The sequence below is a fragment of the Panthera pardus genome, unplaced genomic scaffold (genome assembly GCF_024362965.1).
Source record: "Panthera pardus isolate Hobbes unplaced genomic scaffold, ASM2436296v1 HiC_scaffold_18, whole genome shotgun sequence".
Classification (NCBI taxonomy): domain Eukaryota; kingdom Metazoa; phylum Chordata; class Mammalia; order Carnivora; family Felidae; genus Panthera; species Panthera pardus.
In genome coordinates, this window is record NW_026526743.1 from 11,484,312 (window position 1) to 11,509,492 (window position 25,181).

General features: G+C 44.3%; 2 protein-coding genes across 5 annotated transcripts; both read left to right on the plus strand.

Annotated features, from left to right (window-relative positions):
* Positions 1–1,998: 1,998 nt before the first annotated feature.
* Positions 1,999–10,601, plus strand: LOC109259374 (vomeronasal type-1 receptor 1-like). Its single transcript, XM_053906313.1, has 3 exons — positions 1,999–2,386; positions 3,651–3,827; positions 9,921–10,601. Exons 2-3 carry the CDS (start codon positions 3,818–3,820, stop codon positions 10,505–10,507), a joined length of 597 nt encoding a protein of 198 aa, XP_053762288.1. The 5' UTR covers positions 1,999–2,386; positions 3,651–3,817; the 3' UTR covers positions 10,508–10,601.
* A 6,244-nt stretch (positions 10,602–16,845) lies between these two features.
* ZNF134 (zinc finger protein 134) lies at positions 16,846–23,673 on the plus strand. Of its 4 annotated transcripts, none has more exons than XM_019436976.2 (4): positions 16,846–17,105; positions 19,099–19,180; positions 21,160–21,259; positions 21,897–23,673. In XM_019436976.2, exons 3-4 carry the CDS (start codon positions 21,220–21,222, stop codon positions 23,129–23,131), a joined length of 1,275 nt encoding a protein of 424 aa, XP_019292521.1. In that variant the 5' UTR covers positions 16,846–17,105; positions 19,099–19,180; positions 21,160–21,219; the 3' UTR covers positions 23,132–23,673. The 4 variants fall into 4 exon arrangements, with proteins under 4 accessions (XP_019292521.1, XP_019292519.1, XP_019292518.1 ...); XM_019436978.2 differs by lacking the exon at positions 16,846–17,105 and adding an exon at positions 18,097–18,718; XM_019436974.2 differs by lacking the exon at positions 19,099–19,180.
* Positions 23,674–25,181: the final 1,508 nt, after the last annotated feature.

Here is a 25,181-nt window from a genome sequence, read left to right on the forward strand (position 1 = left end):
ACAACTCAGAGCCTGGAGCCTGCTTTGGATTCTGTGTCTCCCTCTCTCTCTGCCTCTCCCCCACCTGTGGTCTCTCTCTGTCTCTAAAATAAATAAACATAAAAATCATTATTTGGTATCATTTGACAACATCTTCTGCCTCATAAATCTAAAACAATTCTCTTATGGGCTCCCTGTGTTGAAACGGAAATGATGCCTCCCTTCAATGTAGGGTCAATTCCTTGATTATTGACACTTAAAGATGACCTCCCCATGTCTTAACTTTTAAGGGGTTTTGTTCTTGGTCTATCACATCTCTTGACTGACAAACCCACCCCTCACTGATCTTCAGTCTCTTAATCGCCTTTACAAAAAGTACAAAAGTACAAAAATCAGTAAGTCTGTGTACTTCATAAAATAACTACCCTTCACTCTGATCTAGTACATTTTCTTACCTAGCTTTGCTCTCCCTCACTCTCTATGGCTAAATTTTCACAAGCACTTTCTCTCTCTTTTTGTTTTTTATCTCAACTCCTGTGTGTTTCCTACTCATTCGTATGAAAGTTTGTCTTCACAGCTTCATCATCATCAATGAACTTATGAACACATTAATGACATTTAAATTTTTCCTTAAAGTTTTTTTTAGTGGCTTTTGGCACCACTGGGTTTTTGTTGTTGTTCTGTATTCTTTTTTTTTTTTTTTAATAATGTTTATTTTTGAGAGAGAGAGAGACAGAGCATGAGCATGAGCAGGGACGGCCAGAGAGAGAAGGAGACACAGGATCCGAAGCAGTCTCCAGGCTCTGAGCTGTCAGCACAGAGCCTGACGCAGGGCTCGAGCTCACGGACCGTGAGATCATGACCCGAGTCGAAATTGGATGCTCAACCAACTGAGCCACCCAGATGCCCCTGTTGTTTTGTATTCTTAACTGAATATGCTGGCTCGAGAAGAAAAAAATATATATTCTCTTAGTATTGTAATGAATGAGGGTCCAATTAACAGTCATCTCTTAATCTGTATCTGCTTTTTGGTGATCTTATGCAATGGCATGATTATAAATAATATGATAAGCTCAAAACTTTAAAGTGTGTATCTCCATTGAAAAATACAGCGCTCAGCTATCTAATGATCTATTTGCAAAACCTATTTCTGGACATCTGGTAGACATGACAGACTCCACACTTAAACTTCTCCGAACTCTCTTTAAAAAATTTTTTTTAAATAAACTATTTTTTAAAGAGTAGTTTTAGCTTCATAGCCAAATTAACAGGAAACTACAGAGATTTCCCATATATCCCATGCCCTCACATACACATAGTCTGTCTCATTATTAACTCCAGCACTACAGTGGTGCAGTTGTTATGATTGATGAACCTACAAAGACATGTTATCACTCAAAGACCATGATTTACATTAAGGTTTACTCTTGTACATTTCATGGGTTTGGATAAATGTATAATGACATGTGTCCACCATTATAGTTATACAAATTAGTTTCACTCCCCTAAAATTTCGGTTTACTGCCCTAAAAATTCTCCACCTAATCGTCCCTCCCTCCTGCCTAACCTCTGGCAACGACTGATATTTTTATTGTCTCCATAGTTTTGCCTTTCCAGAATGTTATACAGTTTGTAGCCTTTTCAGAATGGCCTCTTTGACTTAGTAATATGTGTTTAAGTATCCTCCACTGTCTTTTCATGGCTTGACAGTGCTCGCTCTCTCTCTCGTTCTAAGTGCTGAATGATATTCCATTGTCTGGACAGAGCACAGTTTATTTATCCATTCACCTAATGAAGGACATCTTGATTGCTTCCAAGTTTTGCCAGTTGTGAATAAAGTTGCCTGTATACATCCGTGTGCAGGTTTTTGTGTGGATGTGTTTTCAACACATTTGGGTATATACCAAGGAATGCGATTGCTGGATTGCCTGGCAAGCCCGTCAGTCTTGTAGGAAACTGCCAGACTGTCTTCCAAAGTGACTGTGCCCTTTTGCTTCCCTGCCAGCGACGAATGAGAGTGCCCGTTGCTCCACCTCCTCACCAGCATTTGGTGGTGTCCGTGTGAGCTTGCTTCTCACTCTGCTCTGACCGCAGCTGTCCCACTCTCACTTGATAGCGACTCCATCCTTCCAGTTGCTCAGACTAAAAATCCAGGGCTCGTTCTCGACTCATTCCTTTTCTCGTACCGCAGAACCAGTCCTACAGGAAATCTGATTGGGTCTACTTTCAGAACATATCATGAATCTGACCCCTTTGCGCCGCCATGCCTGCCCTCAGCCTGGTAAGAGCCACCATGCCCTATCTGAATTTCTGCAGCGGTCATCAACTGATCTTGATCCTATGCTTTTTCTTCTCAAGTCTGTTGTCAACGCTTCAGCCAACGTGACCCTTTCAAAGTATGAATCAGGTAATGTCCGTATTTGAGCAAGATCCCAGAAGCCCTCCTCATTTTACTTGGAGAAAATTCAGAATTCTTACAAGAGCTTGAGGAGCTACACAGGTCTTTAGCCCATGTTTCTCTCCGACCACTTTTTTTTTTTTTTTAACGTTTATTCATTTTTGAGAGACAGAGAGAGATGGAGCATGAGTGGGGGAGGGGCAGAGAGAGGGAGACACAGAATCCGAAGTAGGCTCCAGGCTCTGAGCTATCAGCACAGAGCCCAACACAGGGCTCGAACTCACGAAATGCAAGATCATGACCTGAGCCGAAGTCGGACGCTCAACTGACTGAGCTACCCAGGCGCCCCTCTCTCTGAGCACTTTTAAACCCTGTGGCTCATTCATCTCATTCCATAGGCATCAGTACCAGACTTTGCTCGACACAATGATACTGGCTGATACCTGTGCTTGGGTCATATACTCAAAAATGCTGCATGGCTTACTTCATCTTTATTCAAGTCTTGCCTGAAGTTTCCATTTGCCGTCAGGTCTCCCTTACTACTCTACCCTCTCATTCCCTGCTCATCCCCCAACTCCATTTTACTCCCCTTCAAGGCACCTGTCATCATATAGCATACTGAATATTTACTATTTATTAGATAATACTAGATATTAGATATTATTATTATCTAATACCTGTTTCAATACAGGTAAGTTCTCTTCTACCTTCCCCCTTCCTCTTGCCCTCTATAGATCACTTACACCAAGGATAATGTATTATCTACATTTCAGGTGCTTAACATCTGTTTATTGAAGTAGTAAATAAAAGTTGCCTTGGGAGTGCCTGGCCGGCTCTGTCAGTAGTGCATGTGACTCTTGATCTTGGGATTGTGGGTTCAAGCCCCATGTTGGGTGTAGAGATTATTTAAAAATAAAATCTTTTTAAAAATTTGCCTCACTTTCTTCATATTCATTTTTAATACTTTAGTAATTTTTACTTAATGGTTCTTTCTTTTCCTCTTTCAGAATATGGGCAGTGTAAGAATCATATTTGAGAGGTAACATCCTCAGGTTGGCCAGAATCACAGACCAGCCTTGAATGAAGCTTCCTTCTGTCACTTCACACACACACAAGGTGAGCATCCTCATCTCACCTGTCATTTCCACCTGATACTTTTCAGAAAACTTAGCTTTGTTTTCCCGTGGCTGTTCCTGCTTTTTCTTTCTTTCTGAGATAATTAATCACTACTAATAGCTCCTAGTAATTTGTAGCTTTTACTTTTTTTTTCCAGAGGTAATTTCAACTCTCCATGCAGACACTGTCACTGCAATTATTGGTGATCATCACTTCCCAGCAAAGAGATGAGATCATGGTGTCCCAGACCTTTATCTCGGATAAGATACCACCTTTGCACACATGCTCCAGATTGGACTCTAAAATCTGCTGGTTTGGTGGGGAATGACATTTGGTAAGGAGAACTTCCTTTTAGATCAAGAGAGAGTCTTAGAGAAAAATGATACTGCTAAGAAAACATTTTAAGAAATATTGTGTGTGAATATAATCTTATTTTCCTGGGGAGAGAAAATGGGCACAAATATATACAGAAGGGATATTTTCTAAGGGTTCCTGAGAAGTAGAGACCCAACATTCCTGTCTGGAGGCTGCCTGATGTCTGTCTTCTGCCTTCTTGGTCATAGCCCTCTGAATTTTTGGGATTTGGGAGCAGAAATCATCGGATAATATTACTGTGTTAAAATCTACATGTGACCCTGACATTTAACTAGAACTTTCCCTGAACTTTATCAGTTGCTTTGAATCCATTGTGATTTCAAAAGTCATTATTCAAACTCAACCTCACAAGCAATAATAAATTGGTCTGTTCTAACCACAAAGATCCTAGTCAGGGGAGCTGTTAGTAAGATTATCCTGCCACTTTCCCAGGAAGTAAAATGTGTCCAATACAGTTCCTAATTGTGCCTCTACAGAAAGCAGTTTGCTCAAGGAATGAGATGGGGTTTTATTTGTACATGAATGTCTGTGTTTCTTAAAGGACACGTGGCTCGAGCATTCATAGAACATTTGTGCTACGTTATTTACCCAAACATTGTTCTCCTCACTCCTACTCAATTGAAATATCTAATTATTATTAAAATTCATTTTTACGATTTATTATAAATAAAACTTTATTATAATTATGATTCAAGGGCAACCCTCCTATCTCTTTCTCTTTGTTAATTTCAAATGTGTATTTTATTTAATTTTACCTGTGATTTCCTAAAATTTTCAGCTGGAGTTATAAACCCTACTACCTTTTTCCCAAGAAATATTTGAACAAATTTATATGCATATGCATACAATAAATGTTCTTTTCTTCCTCACTCTCCCTCTTCCCTAAGCTCACATGTCACTGGGTTTATGATTTGTTATCAGTTATTGTGTATACTTCCAGAAATGCTTTGATTCATTAGCATGTACTTTCTTAGATTCCAGTGTTTCCCAAACGTTAATGTCAGTTATATAATGAATTTTAATTTGATAAATTATTGCCTATTAATATTATTATTAACAAATATTATTTGTTAAAGTTTATTTATTTATTTTGAGAGAGAGAGAGAGAAAATGCACGTGCATGTATGAGCCAGCAGAGGAGCGGGGGGAGAAAGAGAGAGAGAGGGATAATCCCAAGCAGTTTCCATTCTGTCAACGCAGAGCCCGATGTGGGGCTTGAACTCACAAACCCATGAGATCATGACCTGAGCTGAAATCAAGACTTGGCCACTTAATCAACTGAGCCACTCAGGCTCCCCGATAACAAATATTATTACAAAACTGAAGACCACTCTTGTTTGATGTATCCTAATTTAATTCTCTGGAAACATCTAACATTTAGAAGGTTATAAAAAATTGCTATCTAATTAAATGTGGATAATAGAACTGAACATTTTTACCTAATAATATTTTATATATAGAAAGATCCTACTCCTATACCATTATACAAATTTTTAGACTGATAAACCATAATTAATTCATTTAATCTTTATCTAGGTGAGGTTATGTGAGATTACAATATGATAATGTAAAGTGAAGATGTGAATGTGATTAAATATTTGGCACAGGAGTATATTCCTGCATATAAATGGTATCTCCTTTTAAATTTATTATGTATTTACATGATAATTTCTAAGAAAAAACATTAAAAATTTTTAAAAATAAATTCTTATTTATATAACTTTCAATGTTAGAAAATATATGATCATATATCTCATGATTAGAGGTGGCATCTAGAATGTTATTAATTGCCTCTCCTTTCCATTATTCTTAGGTAAAATATTTTCTATTATTTTGTTCTTCATCTTTATATTTTAATTTAATCATGCCTTTCATCTTATATAAATTGTACATTTTCACATATTCCAATAAGTTTAAGTTACTAGGCTTCTGTCATATGGATTGTTTACTACATACATATTTATCACAAGTCATTATTTTAAAAAATATATACATCCTATATGGTTTATCTGTTACGTTTAGGTTTTTTACTTATATATATGTTTTTATTTAATTAATTAATTAATTTATTTATTTATTTTTAAAGTTTTAATGTTTATTTATTTTTGAGAGAGAGAGAGAAACAGAGCAAGAGGGGGAAAGGGGCAGAGAGAGAGGGAGACACAGAATCCGAAGCAGGCTCCAGGCTCTAGCTGTCAGCATAAAGCCTGATGCGGGGCTCAAACTCACGAACCACGAGATCATGACCTGAGCTGAAGTTGGATGCTTAACCGACTGACCACTCAGGTGCCCCTACATGTTTTTATTTTTAAAATATTAAGACATTTAGGGTGCATCTGGGTGGCTCAGTCAGTTAAGTGTCAGGCTTTGGCTCAGGTCATGATCTGGAAGTCCATAAGTTGGAGCCCAGCATCAGGGTGTGTGCTGATAGCTTGGAGCCTAGAGCCTGCTTCAGATTCTGTGTCTCTCTCTCTCTCTGCCCCTCCCCCACTCACACTCTGTCTCTCTCTAAAAAATAAATATTTAAACAAAATTTTTTAAGTTAACATTTAAGAAACGTGTATATACATGCTTATTATTTGTATATAACGTGTATAAACGTGTATATACATGTTAAATAGCATGTAGTAGAAATGTAGGTTTCTTTTTCCACATAACTATGCAGATATCTTAATAATATGTATTAAATAAACTTTTCCTTCCCTACTGATTTTTATTTATTTATATTTTTATTAAAAAAATTTTTTTAATGTTTATTTTTGAGAGAGAGAGAGAGAGAGAGAGAGAGTATGAGGAGAGAAGGGTCAGAGAGAGAGGGAGACACAGAATCCAAAGCAGGCTCCAGGCTCTGAGCTGTCAGCACAGAGCCCAACGCAGGGCTCAAACCACAAACTGTGAGATCATGACCTGAGCCAAAGCCGGAAGCTTAACTGACTGAGCCACCTAGGTGCCCCTCAGAATAATTTTTAATACTTAACCACTATAATACAAAAATAAAAAAGGAAAGAAAGGCAAAAAATCCCAATATCCAGTAATTTTGGAAAAAATTAAAGCTGTGCTTGAGGCAGTATCATCTTCTTTTTTTTAAGTTTTTTCATTCTTGAGAGACAGAGCATGAGTGGGGGAGGGGCAGAGAGAGAGGGAGACACAGAATCTGAAGCAGGCTCTCTAGGCTCTGAGCTGTCAGCACAGAGCCTGACTTGGGGCTTGAACCACAAACTGAGATCATGATCTGAGCCGAAGTCGGACGCTTAACCTTGAGGCAGTGCCTTCTTAATACACTGCATCTTTATTGCTGAGGCCCATGATTGGCAGCCCAGATGTTACTCCTAAACAATAGATGTGTTTTGGGGCACCTGGGTGGCTCAGTCGGTTGAGCCTCCGACTTCAGCTCAGGTCATGATCTAATGGTTCATGGGTTCGAGCCCCACATCAGGCTCTGTGGTGACAGCTCAGAGCCTGGAGCCTGCATCAGATTCTGTATCCCTCTCTCTCTGTGCCTCCCCTGTTCACACTCTGCCTCTCTCTCTCTCTCAAAAATAAATAAACATTAAAAAATTTTTAAACAATAGATGTGTTTTGCTTGCCTATATCGTGTTTTCATTAAAAGCTTGGTTTTTTTTTGTTTTATTTTTTATTTTTATTTTTTTAACGTTTATTTATTTTTGAGACAGAGAGAGACAGAGCATGAACGGGGGAGGGTCAGACAGAGGGAGACACAGAATCCGAAACAGGCTCCAGGCTCTGAGCTGTCAGCACAGAGCCCGACGCGGGGCTCGAACTCACGGACCGTGAGATCATGACCCGAGCCGAAGTTGGCTGCTCAACCGACTGAGCCACCCAGGCGCCCCGAAAGCTTGTTTTTATAAAATTGAGAATATTGCAGAAACCAGCCTGGGTTTGTTGATATGGTAATACCAGTTAAAAATTGGTCAGAGCTCGGAAATACCAACCCACTTGGTTGGGTTTTGCATTTTTCACTTTACAGCTCTACCTGTGTGGCTGGCTTTGCTTTTTTTCACTTTCCTCTCTTCATAATGAGGGCACTTAAATTGTTGGTGCTGGCTTAGGAAAAATACTAAGAGAAAGAGTAAGATCAATAGCTTTCAATGAACTCATATCTGAAAGTGACAGGGTAAATACGCAAAATAAGAAAGCATGGTGCTGTAGACAATGAAAGAACAAAATTGGAGCAAACAACAAACCTAGTATTTGCCAGTTATTACAACAAATCCTTTCCAACTTTAATATAGACCTTTTCAAACATCTGCACCAGAGAAGAAGGTAATGATAGGAACCACATGAACCTGTCACACAGCTCCAGCAGAAACCATCCAGGGTCACACTCATTTCATCTGCAAACCTGCCCGGTCTTCCCTCCAGCAAAAATTCAGAGGCCCTTGTATTGCCCTCTGGACCCATCCATTATGACAGGTCCTGCCACCTCAGGGGTCCCACAGTCATTAATGAATATTGCCTCAATTTAGGTGGCGTTCCACTCTGTCCCCCTTTTCTTTTATTAGGTTAAAACTTTTACAAAAAGAGAGTTTAGATAGCAAAGAAGATCTTACTCCTTTCCCTTTATTTTCTCCTTTTCAGTGTGTTGGTCTTCTATCATCCTCCAACTGTAAGGTTATTTTTTAAAGTAGTGATAAAAATGCATTTTAAAAACCTATTTGTTTTAATTTGTTACGATTACAATTTGGAAATAGTAATAGCTGGAAATATCCCACACTTTGTCATTGGGAATCCTTCCTGTTAACTCTTGGCATCCTGTTTACATAATCTCAGTAGTTTGGGGTGGCTCTTTTGTTTTCTTCTACAATAGGAAGTTCTGAGATAGTTTCTGTAACTTCTACCCCAGATGTGGATTCATTCGTTTCTTCAGGAAGTTCTAATTATCTTTTAATAAAATGTTATGTATACACTGTATATGTATGTGCATGCATTTATGAGCATATATAGTTTGTTTGTTTTTATGTTTGCCTGAATTTTTATAATACTTTTGTCACCATATATATTTAGATAAATATGTAAAAAAAGAATTGTGGCACCAAAGCCACAAACCAGGTATATTGAGAGTGGTCTGACTTCATACTTTGTCCTGTGCTCTTTCTCCACTATCACCTACAGGTGCTCATTAAAAAAAAAAAATTTTTTTAATGCTTATTTATTTTTGAGAGAGAGAGAGAGAGAGAAAGAGAGACAGAGACAGAGTGTAAGCAGGAGAGGGGAAGAGAGAGAGGAAGATACAGAATCAGAAGCAGGCTCCAGGTTCTGAGCTGTCAGCACAGAGCCCGATGTGGGGCTCAAGCCCACAAACCTTGGAGCTGTGAGATCATGACCTGAGCCAAAGTTGGCCACTTAACCGACTGAGCCACGCAGGCAGGTGCTCATTTTTAGAACTTGTAAATGTATTCTTTTAGTTTAAAATTTTGGTCATATACACATAGATAAATGGATTGTAGTTATACTCCCTTTATTAGAAAAATAAGCTAACTGCACACAATATTCTGACACTTTCTATTTTTTACCTGATGATGTGTCCTGGAAACGCAGCAGTAGAGAGAACTTTACCCATCATGGCTGCCTAGTGTCCCATTGTGAACATACAGTATGATTCCTTCAGTCTCCTGTTGATTAACATTGGTTGATTTCAATCTTTGTAATTACAAACAGTCCTGCAAAAAATTGTTTTGCACATACGAAAGGCATGTGTAAATATTCATATATTCATATCGCGGTGAGAAATTATATGACTAAAGATGTTTTCTTGGTGTATTGAGAGTAACAAAATTTTCTATTTTAGTCTCCAGATTCCTGAGATTCAGATCAAAACAGCCACCAGTATCCCTTTTAAATTGATGAAATGGTTCCTCTAACTTAAAACTGGGTATTGTTTTCCTCACCCAAACTGGAGTTGGGATCCTTGGAAACTCCTTGCTTCTTTGTCTTTATATCTTTACTTCACTCACTAGGCACATGTTGAGACCCACAGACTTGATTCTCATCCAGCTAGTCCTAGCTAACAACTTGGTTCTTTTTCATACAGGAGTTCCTCAGACAATGGCAGCATTTGGGTTGAAATCTTTTCTGGATGATGCTGGATGTAAGCTTGTCTTCTATTTTCACCGAGTGGCCAGAGGGGTTTCCCTCAGCACCACCTGCCTGCTCAGTGGTTTCCAGGCCATTAAGCTCAACACTAACACCTCCAAGTGGTTGGAGCTCAAGGTTACATTCCCAAAGTGCTTTGGCTTCTGCTGTTTCCTCTGCTGGATCCTGCATCTCCTGTTGAATATCTTTATTTCTTTGCATGTTACTGGACCAAGAAAGAACAAAAACATGAGTGTGGAAAAAATTTATGAATACTGTAATTCACCCATTCCAAACAAATTTGTTGTTTTACTACATGCAGTCATGTTCTCCTTCATTGGTGTCACTTGTTTGGGCCTCATGGCCTGGTCTAGTGGCTCCATGGTCTCTGTCCTGCTCAGGCACAAGCAACAAGTCCAACACATTCACAGCAACAGACTTCCCCCCAAACCCTCCCACGAGGCCAGAGCCACGCACACCATCCTGGCCCTGGTGAGCATATGCATCTCCTTTTATTTTGTCTCTTTCATTTTGTCTTTTGGGTAACACTTATTGTGAACCCAAGCCACTGGCTGATGAACATCTCTGCTTTGGCATCTTCAGGCTTCCCGACCTTCAGCCCCTTCGTGCTCTATGGCAGTGACACCCGTGCCTGTCAGTTTTTCTCTGCTTCTAGGGAAGAAAAATAATTTTTCAAGTATGGTCTCTAAAACAGTAAGTTCCCTATAGGACATCCTATCATTTATTTAATCACTTTTCTTTTGCCGGTTTAAAAAAAAAAATGTATTCATTTTTGAGAGAGATAGAGAGAAAGACAGAGTGCAAAGAGGGGAGGGACAGAGAGAGGGGGAGACACAGAATCCAAAGCAGACTCCAGGCTCTGGGCTGTCAGCACAGAGCCTGACACAGGGCTGAAATCCACAAACTGTGAGATCATGATGTGAGCCAAAGTCAGATGCCTAACCCACTGAGCCACCCAGGGGTCCCTATTTAATCACTTTTTTGTGTGTTTGTATGCTCGTGTTTAATGCCAGATGATCTATTATCACATAGGGACTCAGTATGGAATAACAGCAAAAATAACCCTGGCCTCATACGGCTTATAAGATTTCCAAAAAATGAACATGGTATAAATAATATCTCAGTGATGACTTTCTAAAACTACAGGGTGCCTTGGTGGCTCAGTTGATTAAGCATTTGACTCTTGCTTTCGGCTTAGGTCATGATCTCACGGTTTCATGAGTTTGAGCTCCACATCGGGCTCTGCACTGGCAGTGCAAAACCTGCTTGAGATTCTCTCTCTCTCCCTTGCTCTCTGCCCCTCCCTCACTCACTCTGTCTCTGTCTTTCTCAAAATAAAATTTTAAAAAACTTTAAAAAAATAAAATTATATAATGCTATTCAATGGAGAATATCAGGTAATGCTGATAATGACATGGGGATTTTTGTGTTTAGTTCTGTTGATTCAAACTTTGAAGTGACATCCATAAGATTCATTGCATTGTCAAAGCATATTGAGTGAAAAGTGTTTCAAGTGAGAAGAAAATGACTGGGAATACCCCAAATTGGTCCAACACAGGTGGACTTAAAGGAATTAAAAGAAGTTTATGAGGTTTAGCAGAGTGTGGCGAGGGAGGAAGGTAGGTGGTATCTTCTGGCAGGGGTTGAAGGTGGTGTCAATGATCAAAACTTTTCATAGGAAAGATCATGGGTCTCTCAGAATTTTTGTCCACTGAAAGAATCAAAATTGTGATAAAAAATAAAAATAATTTCAGGTGCCTGGGTGGCTCAGTTGGTTAACTGTCGTAGACTCTAAGTCTGAAGTTCTCTTTTGGCCAGCAAAAGAGTGGGACGCAGGATTAAAGCAAGAGATGGCTAATGTCCGGGAAAAGATATGAGCCCCAAATAAGGGTCCTTGCCCTGTATTTATTAAGATAAGAAGGCTTACAAACGTGATGGGCATGTACAAAGAGACAAAGAAACTGTGAGCATTAACTTGGGGATGTGAGGGAAAACGGGGGTTTTGAAGATATACAGTGTTTGGGGTTTGGGTCAATATAAAACAAAATCCTGGCACCAGGCAGATGGGTAGATGGTTGTTAATGGCAGATATGAGGCACCGTGTCTGTTTATCTTAGCTAGCCTGGGGGATGAGACAGATAGGGGGAATAACCTCAGGGTTAACAAGGCACCTTTTCTTTTGTTAACCATCTCCGCTCTGGGCTGCTTTGCCTGCAGCACAGCAGTCCATAGTCCGAATTCACCAGTTTACCTAACTTGGCCCCTTCCTCTTGTGAAAGCAGCTTTTCTGCTATGGTACTAAATTGGGGGGCATTTTTGCCTCGCATGCCTAATCTTGTTCACCTTATATACCTTTGTATTGAGAGTCTTTGCACCCATTCCTATTTTGGGACTTTGTCCCTCCTTCTCTATTCCAGGGGCTCTGCACTCCCTTCTATTCTGGGGTGCCTTTGCATCCCCTCTATATTCTGGGGTGCCTTTGCACCTCCCTATTCTTGGAGTGCCAGTCTTTTTTACCCGAACTTGGGTGTGAGCATTCTGTGGCTTTGTATTTCTTTATGCCTTGTTAACCCATTGGTGTAAGCCCGGGGATTTCTAAGCTTATTCTCCACAGTTAACTATCCGACTTCAGCTCAGGTCATGATCTCACAGTCTGAGTTCGAACCCCATGTCGGGCTCTGTGCTAATAGCTCAGAGCCTGGGGCCTGCTTTGGATAATCTCTCTGCCCCTCCCCGCTTGCACTCTGTCTCTCTCTCTCTCAAAAATAAACATTAAAAGTTTTAAAAAGTAAAAAAATAAAAATAAATAAAAATAATTTAATTAGAATAATTTACTACAAATTATTGTTTAGCTCTCTTTTACCTTAGTTTACAGTATGTTTTTTCTCTTAAATAAATAAGTGATAAAACAATGCATTTCCAATTCAGCAATATTTAGGGGTCAGAGCTGACAACGAGTCTCTCCTTGACCAAACTTTAGTAGGCTCCTCAGAATCCTATTCCCAACTAGACCTCAACGTTTGGACTTCTGTGCCCATCTTTGCATTGTCCAATTGTAGCAAGAATCCAATTAAGTTGATGTAGGCAGAATCCACCTCTGCTTAATAGCTCCTTGAATATCTCATCAAATTGCTCATCCCACCATCCCCCAGTTGATACTGATCACCATGGCCTGCTTTCAGCAAGAATCCCCCTTACCCATGAAATTTCCCCTTAGTACCTTTCCATCCACTGACTCCCACACTGCTTCTTGGCTATGAACCCCTAGTTGTTCATGCTGTATTTGGAATTGAGCTACTTTCTATACTGAGGTCTCTTTCCCCCCATTACAATTGTTCCTTATTAAAATCTGCATATACTGCTTTAACTACTGTTCAGCTCTGGTTTTCTTTAATTTTTTAATGTTTATTTAATTTGGAGAGAGAGAGAGAGAGAGACAGAGCATGAGTGGGAGAAAGGCAGAGAGAGAGGGAGACACAGAATCCGAAGCAGGCTCCAGGCTCTGAGCTATCAGCACAGAGCCTGATGCAGGGCTTGGACTCGTGAACACTGAGATTGTGACCTGAGCCAAAGTCGGATGCTCAACTGACTGAGCCACCCAGGTGCCCCTGGTTTTCTTTAATAGACTTCGAAAATTATTATTTTTTGTGAAATAAAATTAATTTTTAGAAAATTTTGTCAGTTGTTGGTACTTAAAAGAAACTTTCAAAGAGTTTCATTTCATTTCACTTTTATTTTACATCTTTAATCACTTGACTTTTATGATGACTAACTTCATAAACATAATACTTGGTAATTAAAAAGTATATGTGGGTAAATGTACAATTCTGCATTTCTATGATGTCTATAACTAAAATTGTATTAAAATTAATTTTATTTGTTGTATTTTTGAGACTGCCTCATGTAAAATACAGTTTAATGTATATAAAAATAAAACCCGTACTTAAATTATATAAATACAATTTTTTAAAGTTTATTTTGAGAGACAGGGAGAGAGAGTGAGCAGGGGACAGGCAGAGAGAGAGAGAGAGATAGAGAGAGAGAGAATTCCAACCAGGCTCCACACTGTCAGTGCAGAGCCCTACTTGGGGTTTGATCTCACCAACCAAACTGTGAGATCATGACCTGAGCCGAAATCAAGAGTCAGACATTTAACCAACTGAGCCACCCAGGCACTCCTAAATGATCATTTTAGTCCAATATATTTAAGCAACACGTTTGTTATGTATGATAAATGATGATACCTTTCTGGCCTCTAGTAAACTCAAGAGAATTATTGTGCCTCAAAAAAAGAGCTGTTCTTTTTCTTCATTAGCCCATCATCCTCTAATTGAAAATCTGCACACTCTCTTTAAGAAGTTTAACTGTGTTTATATTTTTCATGGGCTCAGGTTTTATAAAAGCACCCAGTGGCTTACCTTGAATGGGGGACTCCATTACCTAGGAATGTTGACTCATTTAAGTGTTTCCTGAAGAAAATTGCATGCCCTAAATCATCCCAGGGCTAGGTGTCGGGTAACTAGAGATCACCCCTATAACCTGAAGTCCACTGGAATTGTTCAAAGTAGCCAATTCTCAGCTGTTTGCTCTGCTCTGCCCTGCCTTTCCCATGGAAAACACAATAAAGTCTCTGGGCTAGGCCTTTCCTTGGCTCCTGCTTCTGCCTCCTAAACAAATCCCAGCGTTTCTTCTGTGACCTTTCGTGGTATGCTGTGCCTCTCATTTCTAGAGACACAGTGAATAACATTAAACTTTTCTCTCAATGTCATTGACCTGTCCATGCTGTCACTAAGTCGCCTTTATAAAGTAAGACCTGGGCCCAAATCAGCCTCTCTCAGCTGTATAATACTACATCTCATGACCCATTTCTCGGCACCCTCATCTTCTTTTTCTATTGTGCCTAACACATTCCAACATTGTACATAATTCATTGGGTTTTTTTTCATATTTCATATTTCTTCCCGTCTTTCATGAATACTGTAGAGTGTAAGCTTCTTGATGGCTGAGGTCTTTGTCTCTTGTTTTCAAATTTGTTCCATGTACTTAAGATAGGGGTTGAAATGCAGTAGGTGTTTATCGAATGTTTGTTAGAGCCATGAATAAGCGTGGTATTACAGTATCCTTGTTCATCTTTCTAAATGTTTTCATTCTCCCTGAGAGTAGATAATCAGAATTTTCAAGATTGGAAAGAAATTACATTTTGGAGACTAAACCCTGTTGTATTCAGTGTCTCAGCCCCACTGTGTGCTCAGCTTCATTTTCTTACCTCTCAGACTTCAGTGTTTCCAGCTCAGTTTTTGCTGCCATCTTTCACCTGTCAAAGGTATGTCCCCCAGAACCATTTTTGAGTGTATCTGTGAACTACAGAACTATATAATAGCTTTCAGTAGTTTAAACTATCCACGTTTCTTTTTTTTTCTTCCTTTCCTTCCTTTTTTCTTCCCATCCTCCCTTCCTTTCTCCTTCCCTCCTTCCTCCTCTTCCTCCACTCACCCTCCCTCTCCTCGTCTTCTTCCTTTACCATAAATAATCTGTACTCCCAATTCAGACACTGTCCCTGTAATTGCAAGTGAAGTGAAAATTGATGTGGGAAACAAAGGCAAGAGAAAAAAATTAAATTTCCTTACTGTCTACAGCCCATTGACAAGTCCTTGAAACAGGCAGTGACCTTCCACTAGGCACTCAGCTGCCTTGATGTTGACACTTTGCTGAAGTCACAAGGCAATCTTAACATTATCCCAACCTCAAGGGTCCTGTGAGGCTACTGTAAGCATTTAGAAATTCCTATAGAAATTTTCTTTACCCCTAGCCCCCAACGTATATATGTTGGCAGTCATACTCCAAGCATATGCCTACTGATAACATCTGAAGGGTCTCATGACTGAGATTTTACTAAACAGTAATAAATGTAACAAGGTTTCTAACAGCTGCTAGCCCCTCAGGGCCCTGGAAACATTGCGTATATAATCATCACCTGTCACAACCCCAATGCAGCTCTTTCTGCCCCTGAGTCCTGTTCCCTTGCTTTAATAAAACCACCTTTTTGTACCAAAGACATCTGAAGAATTCTTTCTTGGCCATCAGCTCTGAACCCCAACATTTCCACATCAGAAATCACTTCCTAGCAAAGAAATGAGATCATGCTGTTCCAAATCTTTATTTCTGGGTTCAGACAGTCACTTTCGCACATTTGCGGCCACCAGGACCGCGTCAGCCACCGTCCTGGCACATTGGAAAGCATTTATAATGGTCCTTTCCAGATGGGTGGCATAGTCCTAGAGGGAATCAGTATATCAGCTTTTGGGCTAAGAAGGATCATTTGAATTAAAGGGTGCTGCTGCCTGGGTTGCCCTCCATCAGCACCCCCACCTGCAAGAAAGTGCCTCCCTGGACACAATAACCCTCCTGCCTCCTCCCCAGAGGCAATTTGCAGATCTGACCCCTGACCCCTGACCCAGCCAAAGCACCCAAACTTAAAATTTTCATCTACACGGATTTAAAAACCGGCAAGGAAATGAGAGTGCGCTGAGTGGACTCGAACTGACATTTGATGAGATGTGTCCACGTGGTTTTGTGGCTTTGGGAAATAGCCACAAGAACGTTTCCAAACATTTCTTTGACCTCCGCATAATACACCCAGCTCCTTGTGAGGAGCGAAGCCCCGTTCCATCCTCGGAGCTTCGAGGTACCATTTCCCAGCGCCCCTCGCGGGACCACTGGGCCCCACCCCGGCCAGGAGCGAGTCCGTGGGTGTCTGGGGCCAATTGTTCTGGAGAACCACATTACCCAGAAGCCTCTGCGCCTTGCTTGGTGGCACTCTTTAAAGCGCGCGGAAGGCGACTGGGCGGGACTTCCGGTGTCTTCCCCGCGGCGGACATTTTGTCCGCTCTCGGTGGGCCGCTCGGACTAGAACCTCGGGGTCGCTGGTTCGGCCCGTAGTGACGGAAGCGGGAGGACACGGGAGGAGACTCTGTGCTCGCCGCAGGGAGGCTCGGCGGTGGCAGCGCCCGCGAAGGCTCCGCTGCCCGCGACGGCGGCGCGCGGGTCCCGACCTGGGACTCCTCACGGCCCCGTATGGTCCTCCAGATTGTGATGGCGGCCGCGGTTGGTGGATCCGGCCTAGGTGGGTACTTTGTTCCCCGGACCTTGACGCGTTTCGTCCCTGCGCTCGGAATCACAAAGCCTCGAACGAAGGGTGTCAGTTGAGGCGGTTGCGGCCCCGCCTCCAGTGCTCTGGGCCGCGGGGCCCGCTGTGGGAGGAGCCCCCGTTTGTCACCGCCGTCGAAGTGGTCCTGGCCGAGCGACCGGCGCGCGCAGAGGCTCGGAGGGGCGATGAGCCGCGAGGGCCGGGGCAAGTGGGGCCGTCATGTTTGCAGGGGGGGTAGCGGGCGAGCGGAAGCCTTGCGTGGACTGGCCGGGGGAGCCGCGGAGCCGCGTGAGGCGATCTGGGCTCCGGGGGGCGGGACGAGCCCGGGGGCGGGGGCGCCGGTGAGGAGCCTCGGACTCCGGGAGTGTTGTGGCGGCTGGAGAGGTTGCAGGTGGAGACGTGGTTGGCAGGGTTTCCTCAGCGTCGGATGTCGGATGACGGCTGCTCTGGAAGTAGGAGTCAGGGGCTGTCCCAGGTCCGTGTCCGGTTTTTCTCCCCGGAGGTCCGAGAGAGTGCGGCAGAGAGCTGCCCCGCAGGAGTCGGGAGTTGCGCTCGGGACGTGGCAAAGCCGAGGCGCCTCGCAGGGGAGGTGTCCCACGGGCATCTGGGGAGGGGGCTGGGGTGGAGACCACTGAGGGATGAGGCCTCGGGTCGGGAGGCCAGATTCGGGGGAAGAAGATTCAGGATGTGTTTGTCGTGTGTGGTCCTTGGGGTGAGAGATCGGAGGGCAGGGAGGAGGGGGTGGACGCCCTCATTCCCTCCAGGGAGAGTCCCTGCTGGAGGAGGAGAGGGCCGGAGGGTGTGAGGAGCCTGGCCTGGGATGCAGGGGCAGGTGAGAGGCGCTCCACGTTGGCCGGTGTGTGGACCCAGCAAAGGTTCTGCGCGTGGAGCAGGGGAGAGTCAGCCGGGCGGGGGGGAGCCGCCGTAGCCCAGTCCAGGGCGCTGGTGCACCAGCTCCCCAGCTGTTCAGGTAAGGAGAGGCCGTGGACGTCTTAGAGGGGCGGCCCGCACACTCCGCAGAGGAGGGTATACCAGTAGGCCGGTTTGGTGAAGGGACACGGGTACACCCGGCTCGCAGGAGCAAGTGGGCGAAGATTAACGTGTGTAGCTGTAAGTGTATACTGATGCCCAGTGACGGGTCAAAGCGCCTGCCTCTGTCTGATTATGATGGAAAGTCTTAAGTATCACGTTTTCTGAGAAGCTGAAAAAGAAATCCCCAATTTAAAAATCCCATCACTTCATTTGCACCAAAACCATTTGGATAAAAAGCCAATTCAGAGATCTTTGATCTGTGTTAACGTGTGTGACCCAAACAGCAGCCCTGTGTAGGTGGGTACCACTACTGTCTGCTTTACCGGTGAGGACGTGGTGACACCGGTCTTTGTTCGCACAGCTGGGCGGAGGCGGCACTAAGGTCTTAGTATCTGAGGTGAGACATTCAGAAATCGTGGGCGCGGAAGGGCAGGGCAGGGGTTACAGGAGTCGTTCAGTCCGTGGTGCCCCATGTGGTGGCCTGCCGTCCTCAGCCCCCTCTTCCCTCTTACTGCCAGGTTGCTTTGAGGGTGGGAGCACCTAGGATCTCTGCATAGGTGAGTCCTCGGTCCTCAGTCAGTGCACTTGCCCACGGTCTTGGTAACCCAGTATGGCAAATGCTGGTGTCTTAGCAATGTTCACCTCCCTTGTATTTGCCTTTGGGTGTGGGGATGCTGGTGTCACTAACGGTCTGTACCTTGAATTTGGTGCAGTGGGATGAAGTGTGGAACGGTGTCCAGGTATAGGAACAAGCTTGGGCAAAAACATCCCTGGAGGCTGAACTGCGAGTGCTCAGGGAGCCTCAGGTCTCCGTTATGTTTGGTGTGATCAGCGAGCAGGGGACAGAATTCAGCTCTGGAACAGCAGCCTGTGGAGCTGGGCTGGTGGGAGCCATGGAAGGTTTAGAGCAGAGGAGTGATCCGATTGGTCTTCACAGGCTTTCTCTGGCTGCACAGTGAAGAAGATTGGGGTGAGGAAAGAAGACTGTTGATGGCTGGACCAGATTGGTGGTTCTGGAGGTGAGGGACGGGTGCTGGATTCTGGGTTTGTTTTTTGTGTCTCTTTAAGTAGGGCCAACCGGACTTTCTGATGTGGATGGTGAGAGAAAGGAGAGGACTCAGGGATGACCTGACAGCTCCCTGACAGTTTTGATGACCTGACAGTTTTTGGCGTGAGAAGGTATAAAGATGGAAAAATTCTCAATTGAGACAGCGAAGTTGGTGGTGGGAGTAACTTCCGGAAATAATATCAGGAGTTGGGCTTTGACCACTTTGAGTCTGTAGCGTCTAAAGACATCTGAGTGGAGGTTTCAGGTGGGCAGCTGGACGCACACGTTTGGATTTCACAGGAGGGATCCAAGTCCACAAAGTGGCAGCCAGTATATGGATTAGAGTAGAGCTGTGTGTCAGATTTATAGACAGAATCTTTTTGTCACAGTGGCAGTACCATTAAGGGTCTGGAGGGGGGTGGACACGGCAGAGAGGGAGTCACTTAAGAGACAAAGGGAGTGTAGTGTCCATGGTGGGGGAGATAATAGGGTCTGGCGGGGTGCGGGGAGTCTTCCAGAGAGGGGAGACATGAGATGAGTGCTGGGGCGTAGCAGTAACAGAGATGAGATGAAAGTGAGGCCAAAGCAGGCACCCGTTTCCTTTGCTGGGTGCTCCCCAGGCTTTCGTGGTGACCTGTAGTGGGACCTAGGGAGTTTCTGCCAAGCGCAGAGGTAGATTAGCTCAGAGGCTGATTGGGTCAGCTGGCAGAGTGACTGTGCTTGGGGTACAAGGCCGGTGGGTGCGGACTCTGAATGAGAACGTAGTGTCAAGTGTTAAGCCCGACTGCTGAGGACATGGCATCCTTGGTATGTAACGGCAAAGTGGGAAGGGGCTGGGCTTATCTGATGTCTGTATGTGGTTCCGGATTGCTGAAATTGAATCAAAGAATAGCGCCAGGAAGGGAGCATTTAAAAGCTGGGTTTAGAGATACACGGCACTGGGAACCATCAGCTGGAGCCAGATGTGATCTTGGCTGCAATAACCAAGAATTCTGTGGATGCCGTGTGCACATTTGCACGTGGGAGGTACCTGTGTTGTGGGTATCCATAGACCTGAGGGAGGTGTGGTCTAAAGAGTGATGTGTCCTGGAGATGGAATCTGAGTTCATAGCCTGGGGGCTTTAGAGGAGAATTCTGAGCTCACATTTGTATGTAAGAGGCCTGATCTCCGGACCAGGGGAACTGGCTGGCAGAAGTGTCTGTTTGTCCCCCACCTGTTGTTCTGGGCTGGACAAAAGGATTACTAGGAAATGAGGAACGAGTGAGCCGGCACCGATCACACAAGGGCCTGGTATCCTGTCTGAGTTGGGGAGCTGAGGAGGGAAGTGAAGGTGTGGTGGATAGACCAGGAGTCCTGGGGAGAGCTGCTGCCCCTGTGTTCAGTTATTGATGTCAATCAGGGTCATGTGACTTTGAAGGATGCGCTTGTGTGTTTCTCTTGGGAAGAGTGGCCCAGAGACTTGAGTCACACGGTCTTCCTGGGTAAGGCCCCACACACCCCAGTTTTCTGGGCCGTGCTCTACTCTTTTCCCTCAGAGGTTGCCATTTTCTTCCCAAAGCTGCTGTGGGCACTGCCATTTTCCCTCAGTAACACAGGTTTTCTGGGTGCCAGGGTTCAGCTGTGTGAACTGCCTCCTTCAGTCCCTGTGGTCAGTCCCGTGGACTACCCTGCTTGCCGTTTTCCTGGCTGTATGTGGCTCTGTCCACATTTGTGATAACCTCTGTGCTCCAGATTCTACCCTTTCCTATAATTGGCATTTCCTTGGGCCTACCTGTGTCATGAATTGTCATCATGGCCACTGCCTGTGGGGCCCATGGTGCTGATCTGCAAGACATTTCTGGTGTTCATTTTGCAGTATTTAATTGTCCTTTAATCTCTTGTGGGCAGGCTGCTCTGGGCCACTGCTTTCCTACTTGCCCTGTCTTTCCTCTACGACTTGTTTCTTCCAGATTTTTTGTGGTTGCTGAACATAGCAGGGGAAAGAACTCTGAGTGCCTGACTGAGAGGTCATGACTCTAGCCATGGCTGGAGGGACGTGGACAGGCCCTGGTGAGTGAGAGCGTGGGGAGGGAGCTTCAGGGCTGGCTTCAAATAGCACCAGAAACCTGTCCTGGGCACCACTCCTGTTTGGTGCCTAGGTTATAAACCACACCTATTTCTATCTTTTTCTCCTCGTTCTGGACACTTATTTATATCGTTTCTGTCCAGACCTCCAACCCAGGGCTGTCCACGCCCACTCACCAGTGCTCTCTGCTGCTCTTTCTGCAGTGCCGTCCTGTGTTGGACAATGCTGATGTGTCTGAGACACACATCTGTTCTTAAATTGTTTTTGAACACAAGTTGCTCATTTTAAATCAGATTTTCCTGGGCCTAGACATACATTTCTTTGTAGTGCCCACCAATAGCTAAGGCCCTTCAAAAGTCATCTGCAGAGGAGTAAATTGGATATCCTACTTGCTGGTTCTCCCTGACCTACACCCCGTCCTTGGGTCTTTGTCCCTTGTGAAGGCTTCCTCATTCTGTGACCCTTTGAGGCCCAGCATTGCACAGCAGCTTTTTCTTTAACCTGATCCCACATCTGCTGTCCTACCGACACCCCCGTGGGCTAAATACTAGACAAGTTTGTGATGGGGTTGCCCCTTCTCCAAAGTCCCCATTCACTTAAAGAGCATTTTTCTGCCCGCAGGTTATTGGTGCGCGGCGAAAGATGAAGAGGCACCTTCTGAGCAGACCGTTTCTTTAGGAGTCTCCCATGATAGCATTTCCAAGGCAGGTTCATCAACCCAGATGGCTCACCCTTGTGACATTTGTGGCCCCATCGTGAAAGACCTCTTACACCTGCATGAACACCAGGAAATATGCCAAGGACTGAAACCTTACACCTGCGGGGCGTGTGGGAGACAGTTCTTGTTCAGTGCAAACTTTCACCAGCATCAGAAGCAGTACAGTGTAGAGAAACCTGTCAGAAGAGACAGAGGCAAGACCTCATCTGGGAAGAACTGTAGGGTTTGTGAAGAACCTCACCTGTCGGGAAAGCCCTTTCTGTGTGAGGAGCAGTGGAGCCTCCAGGCCAGTCTGGGCAGTCACCAGCGACAGGCCACCCACAGCAAGAGGAAGAGGAGGACTGGGAGCGGGGAAGCCTCTCACAGCGGACAGATGCAGTACAGCTGCAGCGAATGCGGGAAGGCCTTCAACCGCAAAGACACGCTTGTCCAGCACCAGAGAATCCACACCGGAGAAAGGCCCTACGAGTGCGGCGAATGCGGGAAGGCCTTCAGCCGCAAAGCCACACTTATCCAGCACCAGAGAATCCACACCGGAGAAAGGCCTTACGAGTGCAAAGAATGTGGGAAAGCCTTTAGCCGCAAAGACAATCTTACTCAGCACAAAAGAATTCACACCGGAGAAATGCCTTACAAGTGTAGCGAGTGTGGAAAATACTTTAGCCATCACTCCAACCTCATCGTACACCAGAGAGTTCACAATGGAGCGAGGCCTTATAAGTGTAACAACTGTGGGAAAGTCTTCAGACACAAATCCACACTTGTTCAGCATGAGAGCATCCATACTGGAGAAAACCCTTACGTTTGCAGTGATTGTGGGAAATCCTTTGGCCACAAGTACACCCTCATTAAACACCAGAGAATTCACACTGAGGCAAGGCCTTTTGAGTGCATCGACTGTGGGAAATTCTTTAGTAGAAGCTCTGACTTTATTGCACACCAGAGAGTTCACACAGGGGAAAGGCCATTTGTGTGCAGCAAATGTGGGAAAGATTTCATCAGAACATCCCACCTTGTTAGGCACCAAAAAGTTCACACTGGAGAAAGGCCATACGAGTGCAACGAATGTGGGAAAGCCTATAGTTTAAGCTCCCACCTCATTCGGCACCAGAAGGTTCACACTGCAGGACGGCTTTAGGAGTGCTTTCGACACAACAGGACTTGTGTGGAGAGGGGCTTTGTGATTGCCCTTGGAGAGGAAGACACCAGTCAGATGTTGAACCTCATGTATCTGAACATTAGCACTGGGGAGAGACCTTAAGGATGCCAGGTACAGGGACACTTTCACGGGTTGCGTTGCACTTGCAGACCTGCTCAGGTTCCTTGCCAAATTTGCCACCCAGTGTCTGTGGCAGAAACCATCTCAGTTCTACCAGCTTCGTTTCTGTATGTCCTCAGGGACACCTCCAGTCTCTGGAGGAAATTATGAGAATCCTGAATTGAATGGGGTTCCTCATTCCCTCCCCACTGACTGGTAAAGGTGTGGACCTCACCCATCTTTAGCCAAGAGGACCTGAGCTGTGTTCTGGAGGCTTACAGAAGAGCTTTACTTTCTTCATGGACATTGTTGGCCTCATGTGGTACATGTGACACATTTTTCTCCGAGTCACCCCACCTGGAGAACCACTTGTCTTCTGTTGCTCTGGTCTCTGTGATAATAAAGACATTATTTAAACCATCGTTAATCTTGGACGTTCTTTTTACTGTTTGGATTGGTTTGCAGACAGTAGGCCCTGCCAAACGGAAGCGGTAAACGGTGCTTGTGGGGGCCTCCAGCTTCAGGTACCTCAAGTGGAAGAGCGGGCTGGCAGAGAACCACTCTCAGTCCAGTTCTGGTGTTGCTGACACAAGCTTTTTAGGTGAGAGGTCAGGGGTTTGTGGGCCTGATTTTGTCTGGATTTCAGCGTAATTTGAGGGTGGTGTTGAGGAAGGTTGGGGCAGCCTTCACGGTGTTTGGGAGCGGCGTGGATTGAATGTGTCTTATTTCCAGCATAGGTGCCACGTTTCCCAGCACTGTTAGGGGAAGCTGTTTCTGAGGACCTGCCAAGTTCCCGCTGCCCTGAAGGTCAGAATCCGATCTGCTGCCCAAGTCTCTGGCTGCAAGACCTACCATCCCAGGAAGGAAACAAAAATAAATTTCGCCCTGGGTGCGAGTAATTGGAATTGCGGAGACTGCAGCAAGTGGGAGTGGATGTGCCCATTTTAAAAACGTCCACAAACATTCCAGTCACTGTGACTGTATGAGATCGGGATGCGTGGAAATTCTTAGGATCTCCAGGGCTGTGTCACTCTCTGACCAAGGTCAGTGGCGGAGCAAAGAATGTAAAGTTTACCTTGATACTTGTACCTCCCTGGCTCTTTACCCAGTGTCTTTGCCGCGTGGGCAAGAACTGGCACAGACACTGTGGTCCAAAGTTGTAGTTTTTGTGACCAGCCAGAGCTTCTGGGGACTCCCTTGCAAACAGCCTTCACTGCTTGCCAGTTTTCCTTAGTGCTGAGGAAGAGGCTCTCTTCACAGGGCATTTGGAGAGAGAGGGTAGAGTCACTATATTGGTGCTCGATCTGGTGTTCCAGTAGAAGCACAAGACCCGGATGTTAGTGGAATCATTTTTTATAGTTTCATTGAGGTGTAGTCCACATGCAGTATACTGCACATACTTAAAGCGTACCGTTTGGTAAGCCTTAACATATGCACAAACCTGAGGATCACCCAGCCATGTTCTTGGACATACCTACCCCCAGAGTTACCTCATGCCCCTTCCTAATACTTCCCGTGTCTTCCCTAGGCAACCGTTGATTTACTTCCAGTATGGATAAATGTGTCTTTTCTAGATTCTTCTTTATAGTGGAACCTTAGAAGTTTGTTATCATCTCCTGTCTTCCATGCAGCCTTATTTTAAGAATCACTCCTGTTGTGTGTATAAATAGCTCGTTCTCTTCATTGCTGAGTAATGCTCTGATGGGATATACTGCAGTTTATCCCTTTATCTTAATTGCCTTTTGTTTTTTTCCCCCCAAATTCTGAGTATTCAAAACAAAGCTCCTGCAAATGTTAATATAAAGTCTTTATATGGACATTTTGAGCTGAGGAAATTTCTAAACAAAGTGTTGAATGTGCGGCCTTGTCTCTTACCATTTATGGTAAAATGTAATAGGGAAGAGATAAATGTAGGGAAGAACTATTAAAC

Bases quoted from the DNA above. Each gene is read 5' to 3' on its own strand.
- ZNF134 (XM_019436973.2), top strand. From the start codon at position 17,057: ATGGTCCTCCAGATTGTGATGGCGGCCGCGGTTGGTGGATCCGGCCTA. The intron at 17,106-21,896 runs GTGGGTACTTTG...TTCTGCCCGCAG, and splicing joins GGTTGGTGGATCCGGCCTAG to GTTATTGGTGCGCGGCGAAA.